Genomic DNA, 25521 nt, shown 5'->3' on the forward strand with positions numbered 1-25521 from the left:
TTATTTTTTATTCTTTTAACAAATATTCATTGAATTTCTGCTATCTAATACTCTATATTAAAGTAGAATTATCATATATATGTTATTTCCACTTTTAAAAATAGGGCGATGTTTGATCCATCAGGAACCTGAAACAGAGCAGCATCTCAGTATATACCTGTTGAGGGAAAGAACTGACCAAATAAGATAATTTTATGATTTATAGTCACATTCTAATTTTTAACCAAAGGTGATATTATTCCAATTGGACTTTTACTTTCCACCACATTCTAAATACCTTTTGGTGCTTTCAAAAAATAAAATCTACCCTTAGAAATATTCAAAAGTGTGGTATACGTCCATCCTCACGCTGCTAATAAAGACACACCAGAGACTGGGTAATTTATGAAGGAAAGAGGTTTAACTGACTCACAGTTCAGCATGGCTGGGGAGGCCTCAGGAAACTTACAATCATGGTAGAAGGGGAAGCATACACATCCTTCTTCACAGGGCAGCAGAAAGGAGAATGAGTGCCCAGTGAAGGGGGAAGCCCCTTATAAAACATCGGCTCTCATGAGAACTAACTCACTGTCAGGAGAACAGGATGGGGGAGCCACCCTCATGATTCAGTGATCTTCACCTGGTCTCTCCCACAACACGTGTGGATTATGAGAACTACAATTCAAGATGAGATTTGGGTGGGGACACAGCCAAACCATATCATGTGGTTATACCATAAGTTTTACATTTCTCTCCAAGTGATGAAGAAAATACCTACTATTGCTATATTTTTAATATATATTTTAATCGTAAAATGCTAAAATTATCCTAGTACATATTTTTTAATGTATTTGATACATTTTTCCTGTTGGAGAGATTCACATTTTTGGAAATGCTAGAACAAAAAGAATGCACATATTCCAGATCTACTGACCTGGAAAAATATTAACAAATATTTTTATATTTTATATTTTATTAACAAATAACAAGCTCACAAATAGATACAGGTTTGGTAGAGCCTGGCACATAAAATAGCAGGGTCCCTATTTAAGAAAAAAAAATTATTAATAGAAAATTGCTAGGTCCTCTCCCTCCTAAGGCCTTGGAAGGGCCTATACAAGTGAGGGGCCCTAAAGTGCATGGTTCATTAATGTCATGGTATACCTGCCTGTGTCTGTTATGTATTGTTAAAGGGAAGAGGAAAAGTTAAAGAATATATATGATCTTTACATCCTCCTGAAAATAATTAAACCACTTTATGTTATGTATATGTTTTATGGGCAAATGAAAACTCTGGAATAATGCAGAACCAAATTATTAAAATCACCTTCATCAAGACAGAATTAAGTCAGAGGGTAAGATAAAGTAGGAGTGTGTATGTGCATCCACGCGTGTGTCTGATCATTTTTTAGACATCTTTATTTTCATTATTACAGCAATAATGCACTACTTTTAAATTTCAATCCCAAAATAAACTTTACTGGGTGGGGAACAAAAGCATGTGCATGTGAAAGAATTCCAAAAAAGGAATTTTTTGGATGTCTTTGGAATAAGTCCATATCTTCCCAAAGTTACTATATGAATATACCACATATATTGGTTTCTGAAATTCTGCTATATTTGATACAAAATTAGCCACTTTCTTTTCTGAGAACATTGCCTGTATTAATAGACTGTTCCCCAGGCCTCACATAAACACAAGCCACAAGACAATCAGATAAGAAGTGAGAACGTAAAAGCTCAGTGACTTACCAATGGGGTGCCAGGAAAACCATCTCTGGTAAATAAAAGACACCCACTGTATCACCCTGAAATCACTTAAATCAATCATGTTTTGAAATCAAGAGAAACATTTCTCTATAGATAAGACAAACATAAAATGAATACAAAGGCATATGTAACCCACAAGAATAAAATACAATCAAGACAAGTCAAGCCAAAAATATATCTCAAGACATCCATGCGGGAACCAGTTGATTGTGGCAGAGAAAAATCCAATATGTATTTCAAAACAACTTATCACAAAAAGAAATTAAAGCAAATTCACACTAGGAAAAAAATGTTTTTCAAAATAACTAGTTCTACCAAAATTTGTGCAATCTAACGTGTGTGATAGAGTTGTGCCAACAGTATTTTCCAGCAGGAGACTCTATGGTTCCAAAAGGCAGAATTTCGTAGCAATACAGGGCTAATGATTGCAATGTATGATGGTAGTTCTAGCCTCAGCTCCAAGCATGAAAGCAGATACCTTTCTCTTAGGTGTTCTGACAGGCAGATATTAAAGAGCAGCATGTGTCAGAAGATGTAGGAAATCAACTGGCCTCTTTGACAGATTTTACTGTAGAATGTTTGTACTGCCAGGGCAGTGGGTATGACAAATTTGAGAGATGACAGTAATAGGAGTGTTTAAGTAAGAGAACAAGCTTAATAGAGATGCCACTATTGACAGTAACTTGCTTATGTTAAAGGAAGAGTCCTTGCTTTCATTTTCCACTGAAAATCCCAATGCCAATTTTTTGAATCCATTTTTGCTAAATATTACAAAAATACCTTTTAGTCATTTGCAAGGATAGATGACTAAACTGCCAGTTATATTGCCTCATCTGTTTTTCAAGATACCTCATTCCATCATATCATTGACATTCTTCAGTTAGGGCATTAGTCTGGACCGAGGCAGAACCTATGTAAAACGTTGAAGTGACTGTGAAATGATTGCCTATTTTTTGTTGGAGTGCACTTCAAATTAACCTTGGAGCCCAAGCTCAGGAATGGTTATTAACCAACGTTTGTACTGAAGCCTGACACTATGTGTAGGATACCTTGTAATTATCTTAAGCCAATTGTCCAGTTATTCTGTACCACAAATAAAATGTATGAAACAATACAATTTTTCTCTCCAAAAATATATACACATTTTGTATTTCTTGCATTTCTCTAGTATTCAAGTTATTTACAGTTTCAATATTACACCTCCAGTAATGGCCTCCTTCCTAGGTATTTGAACTCCTCCAGAAATGTTTTACTCTAACTCTGTATGCATGCTCAGTGGTAGAGCATTTGGGAGGGTGAACTGCCAGTTGTGAATTGATGCTAAATGAATGGGTATGCTTTTTTTAAAAAAAAAAAAGTCCTTTTCACTCATGGGCTTTAATATCCATCCATGTAATTATAATGATTTCAAATTCTCTCAAGGCTAAAATTAAACTTGGCTTCCTGGATGGCCAAACAATTGACTATTCTTCTACACCACTCAGCTCCCACTTTATCTCAGGCTCACTTTGAGCACAAACTGGTTAAAAACAGTCATAACCCAAATGCTGAATTAAATATGACTAAAAGATATAAACTGAATGGGCAGTTTAAATCTAATATCATCCAATTAGAACCATAGTGGAGCATTCATCCCCTTTCCACCCCCCGACACTCCCAATGGAGTGGGAGAGGCAGGGGAGCACAGCGTGAGTTCTAGGGGCAAGTGTGGGTCATGGTGCTAAAGTCCAACTTGATGGAATATGTAGAGCCAAGGGGAAAGTTACTAGAAGCATAGTTCCAATGGAGAGCAAGATCAGTGTCACAGAGATGATCTGAAATTGAGCTGCCAGTCTATAGAAGGCTTGGCAAAAGAGACAAGGCCATGTACAAAATTGATAGGCAGAAACAAGGAGATTTTCATGAGAAATGTGTCTTGAAACAAGTGCAGAGTAAAACCAAGAAATATTGCTAAGGTTGTGAAGAGGCAGCTGGGTGGGCAAGAGGATTAGGTATTTGTGACTTCAGATGTGATGGTTCTTAGAAGATCTTAAGGACAGTGGAGGACACTATTACTACACCAGAGATCACAAAATCATGACCTGACTGTTGACAGGCTGTTTGCATATGGATTTGAGCAGAGACACTGAACCCAAACATATTGGGTATGAATCTTGACCCTACTACTTACTAGTTTTATATGATACAAGGCAACTTCCCTAAGCTTTGTAGCTTCAATTTCCTCTTCTGTAAAATTGGGATAATCATTAGAATGATTTTGAGCAGTAAATTGGTTAATATGTGTAAAACACTTAAGGAAAATGAAGGTCAAAGAAGGAAAAATAAAAATATTTTTGCTTCATCTTTTTCATTCAAAATTTCATTAAATGTATTTCTTCTGATCTGATGAAATAAATTTTAAACTATATTCCTAAAACTTAGATTACCTAATTTATTGAATGAAATATAAATGGGAAAATTGGCACTACATTTTATCCACCAAAATGAAAATATCACATTGAAGAATAGGTTAAATATGGTCAATTAAATGCCAAAGCTTTAATAATAGTAAAGAAGGAAATGGGTATAAACACACAAGGACAAAGGAAACACAGAGGATACAACAGAGGGAAAGAAATGTCAGTGGAAAACAGATCATGGAGCAGTAACTGACTTAACAGAGTGGGAGAAGTAGGGACTCACATGCCTAAAGAAGACTTCCACATAAATGAGCTAATTTCCACCACTGAGCTCCCTAGCCATTCTGGAATTGATGTCACCAGCTATAAAGAATTTAAGAATGAAGCTTGGATCTGACACATCGTATAAAGAGCATTCTAAGCCCCTAGATCTTCTCTCCAACCCTGCTCAACCAGGCAACTAGTTCTATTTGAACCACATTTATCAAGAGAAAGGAGGTTTGTCCTTCAGAAAATTTAAATAAAAAGGGGCCCTGGACTCAGGGATACAAGGCACAAAATATGAACACAACGCAGAGATTTGGACCAAGAGAATTCTCTCCATCTTTCCCCTTATCCAGTTCCTGGCACACAGGTCACCAGTGAGCAAACCACAAGATTCATTGCTGAAGAAATTGAATAGAACCCAAAGAAAATGCCTACAGATACTAACATTTGAGGGTCACAAATTAAAAATGTCAGCTTGCCACTCAGTCTCAGAATTTTTTTTTTCTTTTTTTGAGATAGGGTTTCACTCCCATCACCCAGGCTGGAGTGCAGTGGCAGGCTCTCGGCTCACTACAACCTCTGCCTCAAGCAATCCTCCTACCTCGGCCTCTAGAGTAGCTGGGACTACAGGCACCAGCCACCACACCTGGCTAATTTTTGTATTTTTATTAGAGACTGAGTCTCACCATGTTGGCCAGGCTGGTCTCGAACTCCTGACCTCAAGTGATCCACCCGCCTCAGCCTCCCAAAGGCTGGGATTACAAGCAAGAACCACGGTGCTGAGCCTCAGAATCTTATCCCTGTACTCACCCTTCCTCAAGAACCCCCAGAAGGTGATCTTTTCCCATGACAGCAAGCCCTTGTTTGGGAGGTAGAGTCTTTAAGAAATAATCTTAAATTCATCAAAATCATCAAAATGAATTTGATGCATTTGACCTGGGGAAGAATAGTATTGAAAGAAGTTTTATAATTCTGAAGAAGAGTTTAGGAGTAATTAGTGACAGGTAGATAGAAAACCAACCTACAAAGGAAAAAAAACAAAAAAGATCATGGAGTGGTCACTGACTTAACAGAGTGGGAGAAGCAGGGACCCAAACGCCTAAGAGAAATACTTCCATAGCAATGTGTATGCATATTTACAATAATATAGCTACTAATTTGTTAACACTGAACCTAGAATTGTGTTCTAAATTAGTTGAAAGAATGGAGAGATGATAACTGGGTAGAATTACATAAGAGTCTAATATTCTCTCTTAATAGGAAGTCGATAGAAAATGTTTGAAATTGATGTATTAAGAAATACTAGTGGAATTCATCATTATCCAAGCAGCTAAAATAATTTAAAGTAGGTATTGCTGGGAATGAAACTTCGTGGTGGAAGGGTTTAAGGCAGAAGTTATTTTTCACTATAGTTCTATAGAACTTGATTGCTTAAACCATGTCATATATTTTTTCAACAAAAGTTAAAATTGAAGCACAAATATCTTGTATGAAAGCAGTCATCTAATCTCTTTTCTTGAAATTAGATTAAACATATTTTCGTGAATCTCAGACAGTTTATAGTGGGTAACTTATCTTTGTTTTGGTTGAATGTTACAATAGTTTATGCTCTGCTCTTTGGCTATCAGCCCCTGAAGGAAATATACAAAATTTGGCTTTGTCTTGCCATGTCCCATCTATCACCAGGTAGGGAAGTTTTGTTCAATGATGCCCTGAATTGAGTTTAATATGTATTTTTTAATGTTAGACTAGTCCACTGAATAATAAACATAAAAGGCAAGATATTTATTTAAGTATGTACTCAATGGAAATTAGTATTTTCAGGTCTAAAAAATTTTTATGAATATTTTCCCAAAATAGCAAAATAATTAAACTAAAATATAATTATATAAAATATAATTAATGAAAATAAATTGTTATACATATCAAGATCATTTAAGTCAAAATGTGTGTGTCATCTGTGCAAAATTAAACATGATCCTATATCTCTTTTGCATTTGATTGGAACAAAGGATATTTTAGACCCCCAATGCTTTACAACACTCATAATGTGAAATTGGAAAAACAAAACAGAAAACTGTTATACGTGAGAAATAATGAAGGTATTAATTTCTAGAAAAAGAAACACATCAAAGCTTTAGATTTGCTCTAAAAAATGTTTTGAAGGGTGAATATTGTGCTATTTTGAAGAGACTCCTAATTTAGAAAGCTCAAATAATGTCTATTTTTTAAAATGGAATCTTTCTCCAGTCATAGGAAATGTACCACCACAACTATGTAATCAATGTGAAGCAGATGGTGGAGCAATTATCTGGTGTATTTGGGCACTACCATTGGCCAATACACAGAATATGGGCCAGGAAATTTATTCTGTGTTTTCAAGCTGCTTTTGGGTTGTGATGGATAGTGTTGCTTAATGAAAATCTTTGTATTAATTTAGTTTCCATTTTACAGTCCTCATCTAAATAGGCATCTCTCTTTGTCTCTGTCTCTTTCTGTCTCTATTTCTCTCTCTGTGCCTCTTTTTTCTGTGTGGCTTTTTCTCTCTCTCTCTTTCTAAGTCAAGTAAGAGCTATACAGTGATGATTTTAGAAATCTAATAATTTGAGCTTTATTTTTAAATATCAGCATAGCTAGTTACTTTTTTTTTTGAGGAAATAGCTACTCCCTATACCAGTGTACAAATCTGAGTTATTTCATTTACTTAAAATCATCTAGAGGGTTCACAATTGAGAGAAGACACTATTTTGCTGATTCTGATTATGTACTTGAGTAAAAAAACTTTAAAAATACATTTTAAAGCACCTACTTTGAGCACTTAGGATAATATCATCCTAAGTGAGAGATATTTTACCTTTAATTCCAACTGAAAATTAGCTATTAAACTCATATTGGTTTCAAACTTTTATTTTTACTTTGTCTTTTTAGATCAGTTTTAGTTTCATAGAAAAATTGAAAGTACAGAGATTTCCCATATATCCCCTATCCCCACACATGCACAGCCTCCTTGATTATCAAAATCCCCTGCCAGAGTGGCACATGTGTTACACCTGATGAACCTAAATGACACATCATTATCCTTCAAAATAGTTCACTTTTGGTGTGGATTTGGACAAATGTATAATGACGTGTGTCCATCATGATACTATGGTATCGCAGAATAGTTTCACTGGCCTAAAAATCCTCTGTGCTCTGCCTATTCATCCCTACCTCCCCACAACTCCTGGCAGCCACAGATCTTTTTATTATCTCCACAGTTTTGCCTTATCCAACATGTCACATAGTAAAAATCAGACAGTATGTAGCGTTGGCCGATTGGCTTCTTTCACTTAGTAGTATGCATTTATGTTTCCTCCATGCCTTTTCATGGCTTGTTAGCTCATTTCTTTTTATCACTGAAGAATATTCCATTGTCTGGATGTACCACGCTTTATTAATTCACTTACTGAAAGACATCTTGGTTGCTTTCAACTTTTGACAATTATGAATGAAGCTTCTATAAACATTCTTGTACAAGTTTTTATGTGGACATAAGTTTCCACCGCTTTGGGTAAATACAAAGGAACACAATTGTGAAATAATTGGCAAGAGTATGTTTACTTTTGTAAGTAAACTGCCAAACCATCTTCCAAAGTAGCTGTAACATTTTGCATCCTCACCAGCAAGGAATGAATGTTCCTGTTGCTCCACATTCTCACCAGCATTTGGTGTTATCAATGTTCTGGTGTATGTGGTACCTTACTGCTGTTTCAATTTGCATTTCCCTGATGACATATGATGTTAAGCCTCTTTTCATATGCTTATTCACCATCTGTCTATCTTCTTTGGTAAGGTTGTTTAAGGTATTTGACCCATTTTTAAATATTTTTATGGTAAGTTTTATTTTAGTTTCAATGTGCAGATTTGTGATATAGGTAAACTGCATGTGACAGGGGTTTGGTGTACAAAATAGTTCATCACCCAGGTAATAAGCCTAGTACCCGATAGGTATTTTTTTCTGATCCTCTTCCTCCTCCCACCCTCCACCCTCAAGTAGGCCCTGGTGTCTATTTTTTTTTCCTTTTTGTGTCCTTGTGTTCTTATCATTTAGCTCTCACTTATAAGTGAGAACATGCAGTATTTGGTTTTCTGTTCCTGTGTTAGTTTGCTTAAGATAATGGCCTCCAGCTCCATCCATGTTGCTGCAAAGACATAACCTTATTCTTTGTTATGGCTGCATAGTATTCCATGGTATATATGTACCAATTTTTCTTTAACCAGTCTTCAGTTGATGGGATTTATGTTGACTCTATGTCTTTGCTATTGTGAATAGTGCCGCAATGAACATACGTGTGCATGTGTCTTTATGGTAGAGTGATTAATATTCTTTTGGGTATATACCCAATAATGGGATTGCTGGGTTGAATAGTAATTCTGCTTCAAGTTCTTCTGCGACTCATCACACTGCTTTCCACAATGTTGGCCCATTTTTTAATTAGGTTGTTTTCTTATTCTTGAGTTTTAAGAGTTCTTTGTATAATTTGGATAATAGTCCTTTATGAGGTATGTCTTTTGCAAATATTTTGTACCAGGCTGTGGCTTGGCTTTTTGTTGTTTATTTTAATAAAGTCCTCCAGTTTGTTTTTTTAACGATTATATTTAATATCTTCATTTATCACTCACTATTTTGCTCTGCAGTTGCTAAAAGTGCTTAGACACATTGTATATATACCTAGTTTTAGAATACTTTGTACTTCTCTGATAATTCAAAATTTTGAGTTCTATGTATAAGAAATGACTACATGGTAATAATGGTGATCTGTAATTAATATTTTTTAATGTTTTATTGTTTTTATTTTCCAAGCATACATAAAAGTGAAGAAAATAATCTAATAAGCCCCATTTATCCACTACCCAGGTTTGACAACTGTTAATATTTTGTCAGTTTTGTTTCATTGATCCCTTCTTCTTACATGTTCATGTGTTTTGTTCTTAAGATTCTGAATTCCCAAAGAATATATTTTTAAATTTAAATATTGACAACAGCAAAATAGTATGGTTTCTCAAAATGATTCCACAAAATAATTTTTATCTATTTGGTTGTTTATGTTCTTATATATTATTTTAAAAAATGATTTCTTTAGAAATAACTGAAATATTTAGTATTCAGAACTTTTTATAGATCTACATCAAGATCTTTTGAACATGTGCAAAGTTGCCACTGAAACATAAAATGTATCATCTTTGATAAATAGCCCTTAAAAAAAGCACTTTTCTTTAGCTTTTTTCCTAAAAATACTGGGATTTACTAGGAAAGTATAAAAACTATACTGTGTGTTTCTAATTTTAGAGTTTATAAAAATTTTATTCTGTTTAATATAATAAAATCCAGTGCAGCTTGCTGTAATTGTTTATTTTGGCAAGATACTCTAGTGTATGAATGCCACTGAGATATTAATAATCATAGTATCTAGTTAATGCAAAAAAGCTTGAATTTATATAAATTTTTTGATTTTCTTTTTTTTTTGTTTTTTTGAGATGGAGTCTCGCTCTGTCGCCAGGCTGGAATGCAGTGGTGCAATCTCGGCTCACTGCAACCTCCGCCTCCTGGATTCAAGCGATTCTCCTGCCTCAGCCTCCCAAGTAGCTGGGACTACATACAGGCATGCGCCACCATGCCCAGCTAATTTTTGTATTTTTAGTAGAGACGGGGTTTTGCCACGTTGGCCAGGATGGTCTCAATCTCCGGACCTCGTGATCTGCCCGCCTCGGCCTCCCAAAGTGCTGGGATTACAGGCGTGAGCCCCCGCGCCCGGCCATATTTTTAAATTTTCTAATGCAGATTGCTTGTCTTATCGGTGTTCAAATTTTTCTATTCCTTTGCAACTATAATTCCCACTTTACCCCTACCTTCCCTGCAGTTTATCCTTGGGAGTTTTTGCATTTAATAGCCTCACTGTAGATCAAGGGACCCCAAACAATGGCAGTCTATTTAACAAAATACTTGAGCTGATTTATTGATAAAACTAGATGCAATTTATTTGCATAAGAGTCTTTTAGGAGGCAAGAGGATAGATAGATAGTCAAATTAAAGACAATAGAAGGTAAAGCACAGTTTTGAAGGCCTACAATGTGGCTTATTATTTCTGTGTTTTCTTCTCTAATGCAAAAATTGGCTCTGAATTGCACATCTGGAATGACTATCTGAAGTAGATTTTTTTTTAATGCCTAGTGTCATTCCTCCTAAAATGACAGCATCTTGTTCTTCATTTGGGTAGTTCTCCATATGCACTCTCACTTGTTCTGGTCAGCACTTAATCCTGGCCTGGTGAATTAGTAAATCACACCCTTCCGCCTGCCAGCCACATGATCCAAGCTAACCAATAAGGGAAAATTTTTACCCCTTATGAGACTGCTAGGCAATAGAGGTACTCTTTCCATGGAATTTGAATTTGGTAGGCCATGAGCCTGAACCCAGACTACCAAGTGGATAGAGTCTGCCTCAGTATGGATTTACACTGCTGGAATCAGAATATAGAGACAATGAAAGAAGGCATCCTAATAACATCATTCCAACCTCTTGATCCAGCCATTATTGGAGTCAGTTTATTTGTATTTCTGTGTGATAAATATATTTGTTAAACTTTAAAAAAAATTTTCGCTTTGCCACATTGAGTTGACTTTCCTTCACTTGCAACTGAAAATACCCTAATATTCCATTTATTCAGACAAGTCACACTCCATATTTTCTAATAATTGTACTTCCAACTTTGCCATTTTTATGCCTCCTGTATATAGCTAAATCATGCGTGCCTCATTACTTTAACTCCAAGTACTCATCAGTGCCCTTAATCTCAAATTGTCTACTAGCTTTCAGCAAAAGCCCATTTGATCCAAGTGGGCTAGCAGATGAAGAGGTTAACAGTGAGAAAGTATGATGGAGAGAGGCTGAATAAAGAACAAACTAATCACATGTTGCTTTAAATTTTCTATGAGATAAAAGCCAGGTCATCGGAATGTAATATTATAGAATGTTAGCTGAAATTTCCATAAAGATGCCTTCACAGAATTATTAGTTAATATAACTTTATTTAGCAGTTCATATAGCAGCCAAATTAGCTTAACTTTCTGGCATAACTACTTTTGTTTCCCCTCAGGCTGCAGGATAGAGGAAATTTTATAGACATACTTGGTTGGCATCCTTGTTCAAATCCTAACTCTGTTATCTTAATGGAGGTCTTTCATGTCTCTATGATTCAATATCTTTCTCTGTAAAATGAAAATAATAATGTTGCCTTTGCATTTGATTGTAAGGATTCCATAATACAACAGATGTGAAATATTTGGGAAAAAGTGAGATAATAATTGTAAGCTAGTGGTTCTATCTTTTATTATCAAGCACTTCAAATTATTTAAAAGGAAACCTCCATTAGGTATTATGCCTGTGGGGCTTACTAAGGTAATAAATAGTGACATATATAAAATTCAGAGCTAATCTATGATTTCAGAGAGTTTAATATTTTTTAATCATCTGATTATACTGCATACTACACTTAAACTAATTAATTTAGCCATTCCCAGTTCATACAAGACCTTCACATTTGATATTGCAGCCATTCTTTTGCTCTTGTGAGGAGGGTATCCATCTCAATTATAATTCCTTTATCACATATTTGCATATCTTTTTTTTTTTACTATAACTATTAATGGTGTAGTGATGCTGATTTATCACTTAGCCTCTTTTACCTAACAATGTTGCCTTGAAGTAGGAAAGGATGAAGTTCTAAAATTAGGATGTAATTATTAACAATTCACCACCTGAACATTAACTAACAGAATCTGACAGTGGCTTTCCCCACAGACAAACCTCCACATTCAAGAAAGAGGATTCCTTTATAATGAAGTTAGTTCTGACACCAATGTACATTAAGAGAAAAAAATCCCAAAATATTATAACTCTGACTTTTAGAGTCTTAAAATGTAGTTATGGTTTCAGTAGTAAAATCTGAGCAATACTAAGGGTGGTTTTATTACTTTACAATAAGACAAAAATGATTAATTTCTTAATTAAATTTTTGATATTAAATATAAGCCCTTGGTTCCTTTGCCTATTTCTAAACAACAAAGAAGAATATATCATAGTCTATGATTTGCTATGAATTATGTTTTGTGATGGCTTATCAAATCCTCAGAACTGAACTGGAACTTGCATTTCCTCTGTCATCAGCAAAAGCTTTTCTGAAATGTTTGCAAAGCTCCAGATGTATGGGGTCCCTGAATAAATATTATTCCAACACTGGTCAGCTGCATAGGTGAAGACCAAGTTAGGAAACAGGTCTACAAGGATTTCTTAATGAAAGCAGGTGGCTGTTGATATTTTAAACAGATTCAATAATTAATTAGAACATTTTTAGGACTTTAGGTGCATTTCACAAGGGATTTCTGTAATATTCAGAAGGTAGCCCATGTAGGAAAGCACCTGGTTCAAGATCATCATTCATGCTCTCCTAATAGGGGGGAAATATTTTTAAAACTGCACATAGGCCAAAAGTTCTGTTCCTAGCAAGGTAGACTTAATTTTTTTGATATATTCACATGCTATAGTTTAGGAATTTCTGGAGAATCAAAGAACTGCCTTCCTAAGAAAGACATGGATTTCATGTTAAAGACAGAAAAAGATTACAGTTGGCCCCATGTAGCTGCAGATTTTGCAATTACAGATTCAACCAGTCACAGATTGAAAATATTCAAAAAAAAGTATAACAAAAATAATATAAAAATATAACAACTATTTATGTAGCATTTATATTGTATTAGGTATTATAAGTAATCCAGAAATGATTTAAAGTACACAGGAGGATATGCATAGGTTATATGCAAAAACTGCCATTTTATAGAAGGGACTTGAGCATCTGAAGAGTTTGGTATCTGTGGGTTGGGAAGGACCTGGAACCAACACCCCCATAGATACAGAGGAGCAACTTATATTTGTTTAAAACCATTTTTGGCAAACTTCTAAAACAGACTCTGTGCAATAAAATTCACTTGCTTAATAAGTCACATTCCATATCAAGTTCACATAATGGTAGATTATCCTCAACTTCCATGTGTTTGATGTCCATTCAATATTTTATGTTTTCTAAGTAAGGTAAACAAATCTGTTGACTAGAGCTCTGAAGATACTGAAGCCTTCCCTTCCTTCTCTGTTACCATTTTTGTGATATGAACTTCTACCAAGATAAATTTAAAATGCATTTGTTTTATACTCTATGTTTTACACTATGACATCAACTAATCTTTGCTCACAAAAGAAAAGTTAGGACCCTTTAGCATTAATATACATAGTAAAAAATGCTGGAAAAGTTTTTAAATTGTTACTAGCACTTAGGCAAGTTAAATTCGCAAGCAATATTTTTTTCTGAAATGCATTGATCAGCAGTAAGGTACAAAATAAACTAAATCACATTTCATATCTCCTTTCTGTGGTGTTTTTGAAATTCTGAGTAATGACCCTGGTTGAGCCATTAATGCAAATCCTCAAAACTTAAGTAGTTTCTTGATACTTTTCATTTTGAGGCATCTTTTAAAGAAACAGCAGATGCCTCTCCACGTGCATTCAAAAAATCAATAAAATTAATCAATAACACTCTCCACAGGTAATAAATGTTCAGAAGCATTTCTGCCTATCTATATTGATTTAGAGAATTGCTTCAAATCTGTTCTGATGTGTATAAAAATCATTTCCTTATTCATCAAAGTTTCTCTTCCCTGTTATGTTATTTCATATATGGCACACAATGATTTTTGTCTCTATTCTTGTATATTTGTGATAAATTTCTTATGATCTGTGTATGAGACTCATTTGAATAAAATATAAAATGAGTATTTTGTTTCTTTGGAGAAACCTATTGCTCAAAATTTAATCAAAGAATGAATAATCATGAGAAATTACTGAAGTTATTGTAATGAGAAACGTAATGATGTATTTCATTCACATTTTTATTATTTATAATAAGCTTAAAAGGTTTGAGTTTGCTTCTATTTCTTATAACAAAGCTCCATTCATGCAGACACATTCCTCTAATCCAGAATGACACTATTACTGACTATATAAATAATAGAAAAATGCATAGTTTTAGCCAATTGCTGACTCATAATATCGCTAGAAAATGTAACATGTTCAAACCTATAAGTGAATTTTGTAACCTTTTTGCTAGTGTATGTGTTACGTGTTTAGACACAGAGTAATAAGAAAAATAGATATTCTGAATTTTCTGAACATAAAGAAATTTAAAGTTTTGATAGATATAACATTTAATAATTCTCATTAAAAATGACTGTATTTAATTAACCCAACCAACTTATATATCCACAGTTACCTTAACTAACAGTACCTGATAACTGGTGGCTCACTGGGGAAATTGTATTTGATCAATTAAAGAGTCCCCCAAGGAAACACAACTCTTAACTCTTGATATATTAACTAGTGTTGTGAATTATTCCTCTAACAAAAAATCAAATATTTCTGTCAACATTATTTAATAAATTTCATAACTAACGTAGGGTGCTCCATTACAAAATGACATCATTTGGCCAGTTAATACACCACCACAGTAAGTGTGCCTCAACCAGTATCTTCTTCAAACTTGGATTTATTAACAAGTTTCATGCCTCTCAGTGGTTTTTCCTTGGAATTTCAGGGAATAGGAATTTTCATATTGACAACCGAGGTCCAATACCTCTCTCTACCTTAGATGATTTTACTTTACCAATCTATCCAATTAATTTTGTCTTTTCTTAATTCTTAAATTAAGTTGAGATCTTTCAGCAAAACAAGAACTGTTTTTTTTTCAGGAACAATTAGTGTAAAGAACTGGATAAAATATATTCACTGTATTCAAAAATATTATTTGGGTGAGGCTAAGGGGATGTTTGCCAACATAGAAAGCATAAGCATTGGAAAGAAAATATAATCTGGTTTGTTTCCCCTGTATCAAAAATTAAATGACAATTTTTAAATAACATCTTAATATAAAATACTTACCTAAGGATGTGGAAGTGTTTTTTCTGCCCACTAAGGCACTGGGTACATTGGATGGTCTCCAGAAGCTCTAAAAGAATAGGGCAGCCTTCCTGAGTTTGTCACTTATTCCCAGGAAACTAGTTGTACAATCAGATTCTTGGAATCAATAGATGCCACTAGGGCGACCATGAATATAAAATTTTTAAAATATTTCTTTTACTTATGTAAAAATTAATTTAAATATATTCCTAGAGATGAGCATAGATTCACACTGGAAACTGGAGTGGCACACTCAAGAGAGATTTTGATAGATACATCTCTCCGTCGTGTTGTGTTTTAGTAAGGGCAGCTGAATCAAAGTGGAAGGGATGACATGGAGCCAATCCAAAAAAAAAAAGAAAAACTCATCTAGACATATCATAAAAGATAACAGCATGAGCCTTGGAGTCATATAGACCTCAAATCCGGATGCCATCACTTACAAGCTGTGTGGCCTTGGAGAAGTTGCTTTTCTTTCTAAACTTCATTTCCCTCCTCTGTAAAGCAGAGTATATGCTAGTATTTTCTAATAAAAATATGTGATATGTGATATACTATGATAATAGTATGTTGATAATTTTAAATTTTCTAGTGGACACATTTTTAAAGAATGGGTAAAATTGATATATTTATATATTTATATTTATATATGAGATATATATTTATACTTATTAATTATATACATATAAAATATATGTTAAAATCTATTAAATGTACCCAAAACGGTATCATATCAACAAGTAATCAATATGAAAATGAGTAATAGCCTATTTTACATTCTTTCTTCATTTGAAACCTGGTGAGCATTTTACAATTACAGCACATTCCAATTTGTACTAACCACATTTCACATGCTCAATAGCTACATGTGTGTCATAGCTGCTATAATGGATATTACAGGTATAACCTACCCTTAGGGTTATTGAAGAATAAAATGAGATAATGCAAGTAAAGGACTTAGAACAGTGCTTGGCAAATAATATGTACTACAAATGGTAGTGTGAAAGCTGCTACTATTATCCACTGATATTGATTATATCTTCCTTGCTCTGCTGGGAGAATGGAAAAATATATGGCATGGCCCCTGTTCCTGAGTAATTACGAAGTTAAGAATGTAAGACAAATATATAGTTAACTAGAATTTTTGACATCTTATTATCACATGAATGGTATGAATGAAATGCAGTAAGTGCTCAGAAAAGGCAGATCTTGTACTAGGAATCCCTTGTACCAACTTGGTGAAGAAAATCATTTTGAACTAGGATTTAATAGGTAGGTTGATTTTTGTTAGGAAGTAATGGTTAGGGACCATGGAGACAGCTAGGAAAAATATTCCACTATAGGGAATTACAGAAGAAACAATCCAAAGGTAGGGAAGTGAAAAATACATTCAAGAAATGAGGGCAAATTGTTTGATGGAGAGCACAGAGTTCATGTAAGAGTGTACTTGAGTTAGCAAATGCAGATTTGTATCAGAGTGTAGAGATCTTAAAAGCCATGCTAAGATACTTGGACATTATTCAGTGTCTGAAAGAAATAGTAAAAAAGAGCACCGATTTAGGTGCCAAAGATCTGATTTCAGCCATATTCTGCAACTGCCACACGTGCATTTTCCTACCTTGGCCAAGTCACTTCAGCTCAGCTGTTTTATTTGTAACATAAGATGGTTGGATCTAAAACAAAACAAAACCTGAGAACGTCAGAGATGAAAAGGGCCTCTTTGTTGTTGTTGCTGCTGCTACTGCTTTCATTGTTCTGTTTATATTTGTGGTATTTTAGGATGAGGATAACATTACTGAAGAAATGCCTCAGGAATTAATATAGGTAGATTTAAAAGTAAAAATATGAAAATGAAAAGATCATTTTGAGAATCATTTCAGTGGTCCTAGTGTCTTTAAAAAAAGGATTTTAACTAATATTGTGGACATAACAGTTGGAAATATTAATAAATGGCTGGGTTGGATTATAGAAAATTTGTTTAAAAAAAGAAAGAATGGCTAGGACTTGGATTGAAGGTGGAGAGGGAGGCAAAGTCAGAAATGAATTTTATTACAGTTTGGAGTCTAGAAGAAAAAATAATTAGTATTCATAATAGAAATGGTAGAACCAGGGAGATAATTTGGCTGGAGATATGGGAAGGGATGTAAAATGAGTGTTTTTAGTTATCGGGTACAATTTTTAGTACATATTATATATGCATTAGAATGTATGTATTTAGAGATTAATGGATATATATAGTGACTTTTGCAAGAACATGAGTATTTTAGTTTCAGAGTTTCACAAAGTAGTAGAATCAACATTAAATAAAACAATTATGGGATTAACATGAGCATTAAAGTTAAGAACTTATGCAACTAGAGAATTCAGTGATATTCATAAAGAGGCCCCAAAGTGTGACACTTATCTGAGTCTTTTTGGCTTATTTTTTGTTATTATTATTTTAGAGACAGGGGCTTGCGCTACCACCCAGAATGGAGTGTAACGGTGGGAATAGCTCACTGCAGCCTTGAACTCCTGGACTCCAGCAATCCTCTTGCCTTAGCCTCCACAGTAGCTAGGACTACAGATGCATGCCACCATACCTGGCTAATTTTCTTCCAAATTTTTTGTAGAGATGGAGTCTCACTATGTTGTCCAAGCTGCTCTCAAACTTTTGGCCTCAAGTGATCCTCCTGCCTTGGCCTCTCAAAGCATTGGGATTACAGGCATAAACCCAGTTGGCCCTAAATCTTAATTTATGAAAGAAATTCTAAAGCCAGTAAATGAAGCAAGACTTTTTGAGTAATAAAGTTTTCCATTCAAATCCCAAATCAAGGCTGGGCACAGTGGCTCATGCCTGTAATCCCAACACTTTGGGAGGCCAAGATGGGTGGATTACCTGAGGTCAGGAGTTCAAGACCAGCAGGGCCAACATGGTGAAGCCCCATCTCTACTAAAAATACAAAAAATTAGCTGGCCGTGGTGGCAGGCATCTATAATCCCAGCTACTCCGGAGGCTGAGGCAGGAGAATCACTTAAACCCGGGAGGCGGAGGTTGCAGTGAGCTGAGATTGCGCCACTGCACTCAAGCCTGGGCAACAAGAGTGAAACTCCATCCCCCAAAAAAATAAATAAATAAAGTAAATCCCAATTCAACCTTCTGTGAGTCTCCTTCTTCATTTTCTAGGAGGAAAGAATAGCTACATCACAGGGTTGAGTGAAAAACATGTGATGTAAAAAAGAAAGCTCTAGACATTCAATAAATGAGGGCTACCATCAACTCATTCCAGTAAACCTGGATGACAAAGAAATGGGCTCAAACCCTTTCTATTTAAAAATGTCATAAAGGTTTTTGTGCTCCTACTTGTAACACACTATGAATCTTCAAGCAACAAGCACATATTAAGTACTGATAAGTCAAGTTCCATGATTATAAAAAAAAATTGCAATAATAAGCAGCATGCATCTCAACCTTAAGGAGAACTTGTCTACATGAGAAGGAAAGTAAGTATTGAAAGGTTTAAGGTAACTCCTGGTTATTCTAGGTGTACACTGTCAAAATCAAATTGACTTCTCACACGTGTTTCTAAAATTAATTTAAAATTTAATAAAAATTAATGAAAACTGATTGAAAAGTTTTAAAAATTGTAGCTAGAAAAAGTGTCAATATTACACATTTTATTAGCATGAGAGTAAGAGTTTCCAAACTATGCTAGTTTATATAAAGTGATTTTTACACCCGGATAAAATTTTACCACTCAATTTGTATGGATTAACTCATTCTATAAACTTCTTCAAGGGATTCTATTGTTAATAATGCTTAAATTAGTAAGTATATTCAAATATTCAAGTTTTTATAACAAATTCAATTGAAACTGTTATGCCTAAGATATTAGTGAAACTATTTATTAAAATAAATACAGCATATAAAGGAACTATATTGTATTAAGAAAGTTATAAATTTATTTGGAACTAACTTTGAAAGACCCTCTAATTTATAAAATTAGATTGAATCATTTAATAGCAGAGCAATACTTTGAGGTTAGGAGAAATTTAATTCTTGTCTTCAAAGCCAAAAGGAGTTGGCAAATTCATCCAATAGAGTAAAATGGACAGCAACATATGCTCCTCATTGAATCCTATTGGTCAACAGAAAAGGTATTGATTTACTAAACATGAAAATATTCTGAAGTCTTGGCAGATAAAAATAAGTATTGATTATATTTTTTAAGACATATGAAGGAGTCATAATCACTCAGTGTTGATATATACTGAGTTATTTGTATAAAAAATAGCAGTTACAAAATTAAATCAATCTTCTCCCTAGACTGTTTATTTTCTTTCCATTCTGTGAAAAGTATGACATCCTTATAACTTGAATGTTAACAAAAGAAAAAAAGCAAGGCATTTTTTACATAACAGATGTTTAAACATTTATCTATATTTTAAAATACCTTTATAAATCAATTTTGACCATTTTTATTTTTAACCTATTGGTAAACTACTCTGTTTTTAATCACAAATTTAATTCATGTGATTTTTATGGAATGTGTGTATTCATAAATTGTTATAATTATTCTTGTTAAAATACTAAGCTAAATAACAATTTAATAATCTGTTCAGAAATTACATGTTACAAGACAATATTTTGCTTTTAATATTTTAATAAAAGATTTAAAGTAAAAATAAATTATTTAATTTCATATTTTTTAAAGAGACATATTTACTTCAACATGAACATTATTAGTTCAGGTTTCACATAAGTTCTCATGACGCTATTTAAAATTGTATTTCTACCATATTTTCATTCCATTGACCAAGTTCTGATATAGTTAAATCTTTTATTCTCCCTAAATTTATCATTAAGACCCTGACATTCAGATGACAAGTGATTTGCAGTGTGGTTTGTTTTTCATTGCCAATCACCAGGAGATTTAAAAAGATACCCATGCACTTCTGCATAAACACTTTCTCTATAAATGCTCCACTTTGTGGAGATGCTACCAGTAATGAGACTATGGCATTTTTTATTCTGTTTCTGAGAGTACCTCTTCTCTCTCAAACCAATTGGATACTAAAGTACTAATGTAGCAATTGACATACCCTGGTAAGTAATTTTGAACATTTTCTAACTTAGAAAGAGGTTAGCATCCCTGTTCCCAGCAAAACTAATTTTTAAGTCACACATTATGTGCCGTGTAATAATCCAATATACTTTAAATGAAGTTGAACATGATTATAAACTTATATTCATTTTAGGAATTAGTTACGATACGTACTCAGTCTTGCAATCTTCTGAAAATGAATTCAGGTAAACTTGAAAAACCTCATAATAAATTTGCTGACCAAAATCTGTTCTTGAAAAAACAAATTTTTGGAACACCTGAGGCATGGTGCTGTTGAATTGAATTAATATGAGTTTCCAATATCATTTTCTGTATTTTATTGAACAAACTTTCAGAAATTACCAGAGCCTTCATAAATATTTCCAATTATTATTTTTAGAGATGTGAATAATGATTTAAAGCTAAATATTTTTCTTTTTCTTTATGGACTTGGTTCTGTTTCATTTTGTTTGGTTTCACAAATAGAAATCAGTGTTTACCCCCCTTTTCAGCTGTTGTATAAAGACTACAAGAAAAAAAGTTATTTGGGAAAGTCACAAACAGCAATTGCCTATAGAGTGAGGTTGGAAGTGAAATCCATATGTAATGCCTCTGTCAGCAAAGACTTAGTAGAAAATGGTTTATAATAAATATTCACATCTGCTGCTTTGGACACTCTAATCCATCCTAAGGATCTTTGCTGTGTCAGGTTTTGTTCTAGATGAAGAAGCCCAGTAGTTATAAAGGTTTGCAAATAGGCTGTATTTATCATGGTTAGCTTTACTTTTATAACTTTTCTCTGTTTTAGAGGTATTCATGATGTTTGGGGGTAAAATTTGTGATTAAATATTTCACTATAGCTTTTATGGTGATATAATTCTATAATTCTTATTATAAAATGGACCAGTGCTATTTTCACAATATATCACTTACCTAAAATCTGTCAAGAAGGCATCATTGATAACAATGCTATGCTGGCTGTGGAAAGCAATGGCTGAAAGCCCAGGCTCTGGATTCGAAGTGCTCTGATTAAATGCTAGCTCCTTCTATACCTAGGGTGTCATTGTGAGCAAGTTACTTCGCCTTTCCAAGCCTCTATTTCTTCACCTACATGGAGGAGGCATTTTTTACATAACAGATATTTAAGCATTTTTAAATAGTACTAACTATTTAAAATACAGATAAATAGTACTATTTAAAATATTAAATAGTTAATACTATTAATACTAACTAATATATTAAATAGTTAATACTATTAGTACTATTTAAAATATTAGTTACTACTATTAGTACTAACTATTTAAAATATTAAATAGTTAATGCTATTTTCTTTATCATTAGATTACTGTAAGGATCATACGGAATTATCCATATCAAGCACTAAATATAAGGATCATACAGAATTATCCATATCAAGCACTAAATATAGTATCTATCACATTAAAAGAGTTTAATAAATTTTAAATGTTATTACTGAAACAATAATATGCCTTCTAAGTATGATTAAATAATCCCATGGATAGTACTAATGTCATACTTATTTACACTAAGTACTGAGCTTATGTAAACATATCCTATTGTTTTACTTAACTCCAAGTCCCATGATAGTTTGTTACTGGACTTCCTTAATAAAAATATTAATTAAAATTGGATCCCTGATTAGTTTTCACTTTGAGGAAATGAGCCACTAAAAAATATATGATACAAAAATTATGCAAATACCCTGTGCTGTATTTAGCCATCTTATGTAAAAAAAATTCAACTTATCAAAATTTGAATTCTAAGCTAGAGTAAAAACTCCCAAGTCATTTTGAAATGGAAGTATTTATTTCCACTTCAGCTTCAAAAAAATATTTGTTGAGTTCATGAGTATCACAATTTTTAAAGCAGGAATGTATATTGAGTTGTAAGTAATGATTAACATAATTATTATAAATAAGTTTAAAGAAGAATACAAATGTTTTCCATAAATTTTGAAAGCTATGCCTTTTAAAACTTTCTAACATATAATTTATTTGAAAAAGAAAGTTGCCTTTCATAGTTGCTTTCAATCTCATCTCCTCAAAATGCTTTATTAATCACAAATATAAAAGAATAGTAGGACGTTTGATGAAATCTGCGTATAAAGGAGGTAGACCGTTAGGCTCTATGTCCCAATTAGAAAATTTTATAACCTAATTATTGATGTGTCTTAATTTTGACTCAACTTATTTCTTATACCTACAGGAGCTACTGCATATTTAATAACTGACCCCTAACACAGAATGATAAGTGAAAAAAATAGAATGCTTCATTGCTTATAAACTGTGAACACTCGAAATAAAACTTTGATTCATTCTCTCTCTCTCTCCTCTCTGTCTCCCTCAGGTCGAGTTTTAGCTCAGGCAAGTGGCAATGGTGTTATCCATTTGCTAGATCTTAAATCTGGGGAGATTCACAAATTGATGGGCCACGAAAACGAGGCACACACGGTTGTGTTTTCTCACGACGGGGAGATTCTCTTTTCTGGAGGCTCTGACGGCACAGTTCGAACGTGGTCTTGACCGTCAGCACATCCCGCTGCAGAGGGCATTCCCTTTAAGGCTTGAAAATGCCTCCTGTAGTCCCAAACCATCAAATAACTGGTTAAATGTGCCAGCAGGTGACATTTACAGTCTGCTCTAAAACATGCTTTGGACATATATTTTAGTGCTCATACTGTTACTAATAAAAAATAACTTTATGCTCACCCATTTGTGTCAGGGTCTTTTTTCTCTCTCATTTTGATAAGAATTTAGAGACACGGCATCTTTGCTAGGGGTTTTGAAAGAAACAGCTTTACAATGACGCCTAATGACAGACTAGATGAATTACAGGAGATTGATTTTTAATTTTAGAGAACAAACTGCAGGAAAACCTGGCTACTTAAAAAAAAAAAAAAAAAAAAAAATCAGATCCAAGCTTCAGGAAGACCTGAAGTTTAATCATGCAGCACCAGGGAAGTCTTTCTGCCACCAAAGGGTCAAATAGAATCGACGAGCATACGTTTTCACAGATTGTTTGACAATGATTATACTTTATCTATTAATAATAATTGGGGGACTGCAGATGGCTTAAATCTAAATGCAAGCCTCTTCCGGAACTTTCATCTCTGCAGCCCATCCAAGAACGCGTTAGGTATACAATTTTATAGAAAAAAAATAAATTAATTGTAATTTCAATGCAAATAAGTATCTCGCACGTAGAATGTCTTTACCCCTCCTAATGCACGCATCCGCTGTATAAAGTGCGACTGCTTGGAGAGCACTCTAGCCTCGTCTAAAGCAGCTCTGGGATTTCGACAGAGCTGGGCTCAGAAGCCAGTTGTTGGCGCTGTCCGTGGTGCTGAGGAATTCCCGGCTGCCGGCAGAATGAGCTCCAAATCAGCAATCTGCAAACTGCTCTTACTGATGCAGAAACCCAGCTAAAGTTGCTCCTTTCCTTCACATCCACAGTTAGTATTTTCCGGTGTGTAAGAGGGGATTCAAGCAACATACTGTGGACGATGGTGATGGTATTGCCAGCGGAGTGGGCTTTAAGCTACAGCATGCTGTTGCTGTTTGTGATCCTCAGAGCCTAGCCAAATCACCGCTACTGCCGTAGCAAACACTGTGTAAGTGAACTCATGTGTGGAGGAGGCGTAATCAGCCGGGAAATTTCATAGAAGGATCTAAGAAAATGCTAAAAATAAGTTCAACATGATTCTGCTACTGGAGTCTGGATTTCTACAGGACCAGCATTGCTTCTTGCTTTGAATTCTGAAGACAGGTCCAAAGCAAATTTCTTATATGTGTCTGCTGTGTTTCTTTCTGGAAGGGCGGGAGACTGCTTCTTTACTGTGTTTTGAAATGGGAGGTAGAGAGAATGGATTGCCTTTAATTCATGCCTAAAAAATGTATTCTTTGGGTAATTAAAGAGGAACTGCTTTCTTAAAACATACCTGACCTTTTAGTTCATTTTGGGCTGTGACCCCTACCACCACCATTAACCTCCAGAGTGATTAGGTAAGTGTATCTTATGACATGAATTATGTTTGTTTTCTCAAAGAAATAGATGCAGTCATTTTAAATCATCTGTAGCAATATGGGGAGGGGGGGAAAGTTAAGCTGGGAAGTGATCCTCAGTTTAGCAGTGTTTGCTTTCTTTTTAAAAATCTTCAGATAAACATTACATTTGATTTATCCCATGTTTCTTCTCTTAAATAGCATCTTAAATTGTACTAGGGCAGCTCAATTATGAAGGCTTTTTTAAAAAAAAAAAGCCTAAGAACTTTGTTATATTGAAAATAAAATCTTCTTTTTTACCATGCAGATTTTAAGATATATTTCATATAATAAAAACATATTTAATGTTTATATAAAGTAGATATTACATTCCTATTTTTACCTCTAAGTTTACATTTACCATAACCTAACACATTAATGCCTACCTGTGGCTTACAAAGAGATCATTTTCTGCCTATGTCCCTTTGAAGCAGAATCATATGTGTATTTTATATGGCTTATCTTGCATGCATTGACAGATATTGCTGGAATATTATAAGGAAGCACAGTAGCTTTCTTTTCCTCCAAGATAAACTTTCTAAATATGTGATGTATAAATGCTTGCTTTAATTAGTAAATTATATTTATGCTTTTTCAGAAGCTTCTGTTATGTTTGTTATCTCTGTAGTAATTTGAGAGAAAAAAATGCTTTGTCAAAGGGAGCTTCCAGATTCTCAAGTAGAATTATAGGTTTGCATTTTCTTGTTCTGTCATGACTCATTATTTTTGACATATTTTATAAGAAATCATCGGCTTTATGACCTACCCAAAGGGAATTCTAATATCAGAGGATATCAGAGGAATTCTAATATCAGCTTTCTCCGGAAAGAGGGCATACTACCTTCCATTTTACTATTACTAGAACTTGTATATCTACCTTAAAATGCAAATATAATAGTTTATGAAGTTTCCTAATGTCA

At 34.0% G+C, this 25521-nt stretch overlaps 2 protein-coding genes across 6 annotated transcripts in view; both read left to right on the plus strand.

Moving 5' to 3' along the window:
- Positions 1–23268, plus strand: part of SPAG16 (sperm associated antigen 16) — a 1126826-nt gene extending 1103558 nt beyond the window's left edge. For both annotated transcript variants that reach the window (XM_003812510.4, XM_055109074.2), the window contains one exon: positions 22908–23268. In XM_003812510.4, the coding sequence (XP_003812558.1) occupies positions 22908–23083 (176 nt within the window). In that variant the 3' untranslated portion in view covers positions 23084–23268. The remainder of the gene's footprint in view (positions 1–22907) is intronic.
- Positions 23269–23401: 133 nt separating this feature from the next.
- The window catches only part of VWC2L (von Willebrand factor C domain containing 2 like), a 174175-nt gene continuing 172055 nt past the window's right edge, over positions 23402–25521 (plus strand). For all 4 annotated transcript variants that reach the window (XR_004670311.2, XM_024927959.5, XM_003812513.6 and 1 more), the window contains exon 1: positions 23402–24562. The gene's annotated coding sequence lies outside the window, so the exon portion shown is untranslated. The remainder of the gene's footprint in view (positions 24563–25521) is intronic.

This window comes from Pan paniscus, chromosome 13, assembly GCF_029289425.2.
Source record: "Pan paniscus chromosome 13, NHGRI_mPanPan1-v2.0_pri, whole genome shotgun sequence".
In the NCBI taxonomy this organism is placed as follows: Eukaryota; Metazoa; Chordata; class Mammalia; order Primates; family Hominidae; genus Pan; species Pan paniscus.